Raw genomic sequence first — 7659 nt, forward strand, 5'->3', positions numbered from 1 at the left:
GTGGTTGGCCATCATTTATGTTTAAAAAAAAAAACAACCAGCCAGGAGGCTCCTCCCACCAGACGGTCGCTTTTGCTTCTATGGTGCAGGGCAACATCTGGCCAGAGACGCTCACCTTCAAGCAGCTGGCCCTGCCATGGACTGTCTCCCACCCCAGCAGCCTGGTCCCACCTCTGGCCAGCTGGCTGGTGCCAAGCCAGTGGGGCCTCTCTGAGAGCAGTTCAAGCTTCAGGCCACCTGTAAGTGACACGGCTCAGCCAGGGCCTTTCTCCTGTGTGTGTGTGTGTGTGGTGGGGAGGGGCAGACACGAGGCAGGTGAGACCAATTCTAATCAAATGCCTTCATACTAATATTTTAGAGCCTGCGTGCATGTTAGCTCAGAGGTATTCAGGATACAAGGGAGCCAGTTAGGGTTTTGTTTGTTTGTTTTTGTCCTCTAAGAACTCCTTTTCACAACAGATTGGATTCTGCCAGTCTCTGATGGGTGTTTGGGTGTCAGGTCTCCCAGCCACACTCTCTTAGCCCCACGCAGTCCCCACACCTCTGCCCCAGCAGTGTCAGGGAGCCCTTCCTCCCACTTTGGACTTGGCATCTGACTTCACCCCTCCTAGAGCTGCTGGAGCCCCGACACTCAGGCTGCCAGGACATGTAGTTCTATCACAGCACCTTCAACTTAAGACCCGTTAGTAGCTCTCGTTTCTTTCAAGGTAGACGCCAAAGGCCTTAACATGGCCGACAGACCTCTCTGTGACCTGAGCCATATAGAACCCCCTGTCTTCCCTTGCTCATCCTGCTCCATCCCAAAGGGCACATTTCCGTTCTGGCATACGCAAGGCACACTCTTGTCTCGGACCATGGCTCTGGCTGACTGGGCTTCCTTGAGAGTGGCTAAGTCCCTCATTCACTCCAAATGTTTCCGGAAGTCACAGCTCCTCAGTGAGATCTATTGTGACTCTTCCATTCCTTTTGTATGCTGTCCTATTCTATCACACTTTTTAACATGCTGTAAAATTTACTATTTATTATATTGACTGTCTCCTAAACTCGAGTGTAAGATCTTCAAAGTTATGGCTCTTTTCTATTTTGTTTAATACTGTATCCAAACATAGAGAGCAGGGGCTATCATGAAATATGGTCTGGATAAATGTTTGTCAAATGAATGAGTATTTAGATTATTTCTTTTTTGAGCAATTACAAACAATACTTGTATCAATCTTCTTGAATATGCATAAGAGTTTATCTCAGCAAAAAAATTGCGGGATGGAGGATATATTAGTGTTAAACTTTGCAAAATTATGCCAAACCATTTTTGAAAGTGGGTATTTAATGCATACTCCTATCATCCATTCAAGTTTACAAGTTTCTTAATTTTTCCAGTTGAATGGGTTTTTATACATTTGCCTAATTACTAACGAACAGGACATAATGAAATCTGGATATTTATTGGCATTGTGTTTCCTTTCCTATGGAAAAACCTGTTTATATGTTTTGCCAATTTTTCTTTTAGGTACTTTAACTTTTCTTTATCATTTGTATGCATATACTAGACATATTTTTATTACTGGTGTTATATGCTGTAAAAATCTTCTGCCAACTTATAGCACTTTGGGGGATGAAGAGAAGTTTTTAATTGGAATATAGTCAAATTTGTCAATATTTTATTTTAGAATTATTACTTTGTGTTCTTATTTAAGAAATTCTTGCCTACTCAAAGGACAGAAAGATATATGGTACCAAAAGCTTTTGAAATAAGTTCCAAATCAATTTCTTCATTTTATACTATACTATATGAGGCATAATCACTCAAGTAGGCTAATTTCCTGCATTAGATTAAGTTCTTCTACAGTTGGCTGTTTGGTTGGCTGTGGGTATACAGGCAGAGTTTATGTGTATATGGCCTAGTCTCAGTGTACATGCCCTAGATTAGTGTACATGTCTTACATTCATTGTATATGCCTACATTTGGTGTATATGCCCTCATTTCTGTTCCCTGTAACCCTGTCTGGTGCTGCTGACCGCTTATAGTATGACACCATCATGGCAAGTACTTTATATACAATACTGATGTAATTATCATAAAGACTTTATGAGATAGTTAAATACTACATTTTACAAATGAAGAAACTGGGGCTCAGAAAGATTAAATAATTTTTCAAGATCCCACAGCTAGTAAGTCATAGACTGTGATGTACTTGGCGCATAAATGTCCAGAAGACATGGGTAGAATACATATCTATGGAGAACTGTGTAACTCAGCTCCACAATGCTGACTTCAGCTTGTAATTCCATATGGTCAGTATGTTATTTGAATAGTCTGAATTTCCTACTGGATGATGTGTACCAGGAGAGGCCATATTTCTTTTGCTTACATTTCTATGCTGTCTGACTCTATCACAAAATGTTGAGCTCTGAAGCCAGGGGCCAGGAGTTTCCTCTAGGTCTTCTCATGCAGGTGCATGGGCCCTAGGACTTGGGCCATCTTCTACTGCTTTCCCAGGCCACAGCAGAGAGCGGGGTCAGAAGTGGAGCAGCCAGGACTCGAACCAGCACCCACATGGGGTGCTGGCACTGAGGTGGAGGTTTTACCTGCTACTCCACAGCACTGGCCCCCCTAATCTCTTGCTCCCTATCTTTATTAGAGTTTTTTTGGTCTGATCACTCATCATGAATTCATTTAAAAATTTCATCTACACCAGACCCTAGTTTTCCTACATGCCTCATTTGTTTTGTGGTTATTGCACATGTCCACAACTTTAGGTTGTATTCTTACCCCATACTCTCACCCCTCATTTTGTAAAAAATTTATTTAAGAAGTAGAGAGACAGAGATAGATTGATTGATCTATCAGTAGATAGGTAGATAAATAGATCCATCCCATCTGTTGACCCGTCCTGGATCAGTTCGAAGACAAGAACTGGGAACTCTGTCTAGGCCTTCCATATGGGTGGAGGGAACACGATTACTTGAGCCATCACTGCTGCCTCCACAGTCTTCATTAGGTAGTGGATTCTGAATAGCTTTTTAAATATCATCTCTTGGAGTTATTTATTCATTAATTTTTTTACTAACTTCTTTCAGAGGCACACACACACAGCATGTGCTCCCACCTGCTGGTTCACTCCCCCAGATGCCTACTGGGAGCTGGGAACACAGTCCAGGTTGGCCATCACGAGTGCTTCCCAGAATCTGCATTAGGAGGCAGCTGGAGTCAGGAGATGCAGCTTGAACTCAGGCACTGCTGATTCAGACATGTGAGTCTTAGCCAACCACTGCGCCAAACTCCTGCCTTTGGAGGTTCCCTTGTCAATATTCCCTTTATGTAGGGCAAGGAGACTGTTCTGTGTAGAAGCCAGTGAGATAGCCTCTCTCAGTTTGAATCAAGGAAGTGGCTGCAAAGAACTAGAGGCAGGACAAAATCTCTGTTGTGATGGTGGCAGTGGCAGGGATGTTGTTTGTGGGTCAGCAGTGGCAGCATGCTAGCAGTATCCAGACAGGCAGCACGGTGCTACACCTGCAGTGTCTGTGACAGTGACTTCTGTCAGCTTGTACGATGATTCGCTTGTGTTTTCTTGGCTAAGGTCTGCCTGTGGGCCTCTGAGCCTGATACTCTGGCCTTTTTGGGAATTTCATGAATCACCCATCTTTCGTTTTGATCTCTGTTTCTTATGCCAACTGTTAACATCACATGAAATTACTGACCATATTTTTTGCCAAGTTTGAAGATATTTTTGATGGTGTGACTTAAAAGTGGTGTATAGAAAATGCACATCTTTAGGACTCTGGGGAATGTTGTAAGCCCATTAAATTAGATATATAAGTTCCAAATTAAATTAAAAAGACATATGCTTTCAATGCTGGTGTGGTCTGATTCCCATATAGGCTATTTTGTCCCAGAGTAAATAGCAAATACAGATTTTAATTGGTAAAATGGTGACTAATAATGACTTTAGACCTGAAGGTTAACTTAGTATACACACACACACACACACACACATATACACACACATATATATATACACCGGTGTACATATATATATATATATATATGTACTGGTGGAATAAAGACAACACAGGAAATGCATACAACATAATCATAAAATATGAGTAAGGACAAAACGTTAGTGTGGGAAATGGTTATCCATCCCGCACTTTTACCATCTCTTTCTGACACACAGGTCACTTCATACATTGAATCTTACATCCCATGTTCCTTCCTGCCTACAAGCCTTCCTCCTATGTTGTGAACAGCCCCACCAATTCTATGTAAAAGTCACCATGTTCAAGACCCAGAGCAAATGCTGTTTTCCCGGAAGTATTTCTTGTCCCATGAAGGCCTCACCAATGTATTCTCCTTTGGCTTCATGGCACAATTATGGTTTGAATATCTGGAATTGATTTGCTCGTGTTTCTCCTGTATGAAAGTTATCGTTGGCTTATTCCTATCCATCTGAGGAGGACAGTCCTGGGGAGTTGCTCCCCCTTGCACTGCCTGTGGGGTACTGGCATGTTGTGCTGGGCTGAGTGTGCTGTCACAGTGATACAGTCAAATGTTGATTTTTTAATAAAGATATATTTGAAAGGCAGAAGGAGAGATGGCAGGGGTGGGGGTGGAGAGATTTCATCCATCTGCTGGTTCACTCCCCAAATGGATGTCATGGTCAGAGCTGGGCCAGGCTGCAATCAGGAGCCTGGAACTCCCTCTGGATCTCCAGCATGGGTGCAGGAGCCCAAGGACTTGGGCCATCTTCTGCTGCTTTCACAGGCACGTTAGCAAGGAGCCAGATCAAAAGCAGAGCAGCTGGGACCAAACTGGTGCCCATATGAGACGCTGATGTTGCAGGCAGCAGATTCACCTGCTGTAACAAACACCAGCCTCTCAAATGTTTTCATATTTTTATTGTGACTTTAGGAACTTTGTACATAAATAATTGTCTACATCTGTAATATCTTAGGGAGCATCCCTAGAGGTTTTAGCAAATTTAAGAAAGTGATGTGTTTAATTAGATATCTAAGAAAAGCTTTGTAATTATGCTACTGAAAATGATGATGCTATTAGGACTTGCTTTCTGTTGAACTCCTTTCATCCAGTTATAAATTATTGGGAGATTTTGGTCTGGCCCAGGGTCTTTTTCAAAGCCCCCTTCAGCTCATTATTCCTTAGACTGTAAATAAAGGGATTCAACACGGGGACCACGATCATGAAAATTACTGCTGCAACTGAATCTTTTCCAGAGGAGTGGTTGGATGAGGGACACATATAGACCCCTGTGATTGCTCCATAGAAAAGAACGACCAAGGAAAGGTGAGATCCACAGGTGGAGAAAGCTTTGAGCTTTCCTTGGGCAGAAGGGATTTTCATCACAGCAAAGGCGATGAGACTGTAGGATGCCAGGATACACACGGAAGGAACTACAAAGATCAGCCCTACTGCAGCCAGCACCATCAGCTGATTAAGACTAGTGTCAGAGCAGGAGAGAGACAAGAGAGAGTTGGCATCACAGAAGAAATGGTGGATGATACTGTCAGAGCAGAAGTGCAGTCGGGCCATCATGACAGTGTGCAAGAGAGGGTTCAAAATGGCAATGACCCAAGGCAGAGCCACCAGAGAGGCACAGAGGCGCCGGGTCATAGTGGAGGCGTAACGCAGAGGGTGACAGATGGCCACATAGCGGTCATACGCCATCACCGTGAGAAGAAGGTTGTCCATGTTGGCAAACATCATGCAGAAGTACATCTGAGCCAGGCAGCCAGCATAGGAGATGGACAGAGTCCGGGTCTGGATGTTCTGCAGCATCTTGGGGACAGTGGCTGAAGGAAGGCAGAGGTCTACCAACGACAGATTGGCAAGGAAGAAGTACATGGGTGTGTGGAGGCGATGGTCTGCGGCGATGGCCAGCAGGATGAGCAGGTTTCCAGACAGCCCTGTGAAGTACAGACACAGAAAGAGGGCAAAGAGTAGCCCCTGGTGCCCTGGCCAACTCGGGAAGCCCAGGAGGAGAAATTCAGAGACACTGGTTTGGTTTTCCTTTTCCATTGCTTGGATGCACCTGCATGAAGACCCACAGACAGTTTTACCTGTAAAAAATTTCCCCTTCACCAAGTGTTTTTAGGCCATTCTCCCTCCTCTGATGCTGTCTCCCAAGCCCCACTGAGCCTCAGCTGTGTCCTTACACCTCCCCAGTTGTTTTCACAGCTGTTCCACACTGGGTCCTCACCTCACCCAACATTTCCACGGGATCTGTGTGCATCTCCCCTGGATAAGCAGGGACTCTGCCTCCTTGTGGTGTTGACACCAACTCTGGCAGGTTCTGCACTGTGTGTGGCTGCCTGACTGCTCTGTGTTGCAACACATCAATGACTGACATACCAAATAGCTCCATGCCAAATGCTGAGATGCACTGAGGGCAGTTTTCCCAATATTTGTCCAGTACCATGTGAACCAACCTACTTGAAACCAGACACCTACCACTTAAAATACATTAAGATGAATATAAACTACTTAGCTTTTTACAATTCAAGAGAAAATATATGCACTTGCTTGACACGTGTAACAAGCCTTCAAAAATAGTTTGCATGAATTATGAACAACTCAGGAAACTTTATAAGCTAAAGTTATATGAGTCATTACATAATACATGTAAGTAAGACTGGAGGAGAATGCAGAAAAAGTTGTGTCAAAATGGGGAACAGGAGCTGGTGTTGTGGCTCAGTGGGCCAAGCTGCCGCGGATGATTCCAGCATCCTGTGTGAGTACTAAACCAAGTCCTGGCTGCTCCACTTCTGATCCAACTCTCTGCTAAGGCACCTGGGAAGGCAGCAGAAGATTGTGCATGTCCTTGAGTTCCTGCCACCCATTTGTGAGACCCAGATGGAATTTCAAGCTCCAAGCTTTGGATTGGCCCAGTCCCAGCCACTGCAGCTATTTGAGGGTTGAACCTATAGATCAAAGACCGCTCTCTCTCCCTCTCTCCCTGTAATTCTGCCTTTCAAATAAATTAATCAATCTTAACAAAACAGGGGACATTTAAAATATTCCCTTTTAATGTTTTTGTGACATTACAACCATTTCCTGGAGTTGCAGAAAGCACAACATCATAGAAGATAGAGTTTTTGGCTTGAGAACCTTAGAATCAGGGTGTGGAGAAAAAATACTATTATGGAAAATAATTAAAAGACACCCATAAATGCAGATGAAGCAGTTTCAGGAGAATGAGGTCTCCGAGAAAAGCAGCCAAAAGCTTGAAATGGGCAGGCTCTGGAATCAGCCTGTACAGAACCCAGACCCCATTATCCACAGGCTGGGCGAGGCAGGCAGACTCTCCCAGCTCTCATCCAGATAACTGCCATGAACTTCCAACTGACCTTCCTTCTGTGGTCTTCCACTTTTTAATCTTTCCTTCATGCTTCCTTAAAAACTGTCCCGTGTTGTGGTGAACAGGGTAAGCCTCAGCTTGTGATGCTGGCATTCCACCTTCCTGTGCATGGACCTGGGAAGGCAGGTGAGTTCCTGTCACCCATGTCGGAGAGCAGGATGGAGCTCCTGGCTTGGGTCTGGCTCAGTCTTCTGTTGCAGCCATTTGTGGAGTGAACTAGCAGATGGAAGAGCGCTCTCTCTCTCTCTCTCTATCTCTGTGCCTCTCCATCACTCTGTTTCTATGC

General features: G+C 44.3%; 1 protein-coding gene across 1 annotated transcript; it reads right to left on the reverse strand.

Moving 5' to 3' along the window:
- Positions 1-5095: 5095 nt before the first annotated feature.
- LOC100348861 (putative olfactory receptor 1F12P) lies at positions 5096-6059 on the reverse strand. Its single transcript, XM_008248495.5, has one exon. The coding sequence runs from the start codon at positions 6032-6034 to the stop codon at positions 5096-5098; it is 939 nt and encodes a 312-aa protein (XP_008246717.1). The 5' UTR covers positions 6035-6059.
- Positions 6060-7659: the final 1600 nt, after the last annotated feature.

This window comes from Oryctolagus cuniculus, chromosome 5 (genome assembly GCF_051225735.1).
Source record: "Oryctolagus cuniculus isolate XC-2025 breed Fujian yellow rabbit chromosome 5, ASM5122573v1, whole genome shotgun sequence".
In the NCBI taxonomy this organism is placed as follows: Eukaryota; Metazoa; Chordata; class Mammalia; order Lagomorpha; family Leporidae; genus Oryctolagus; species Oryctolagus cuniculus.

What these genes read in the sequence shown, in the direction of transcription:
- LOC100348861 (XM_008248495.5), bottom strand. Translation starts at nt 6,034, where the DNA reads ATGGAAAAGGAAAACCAAACCAGTGTCTCTGAATTTCTCCTCCTGGGC.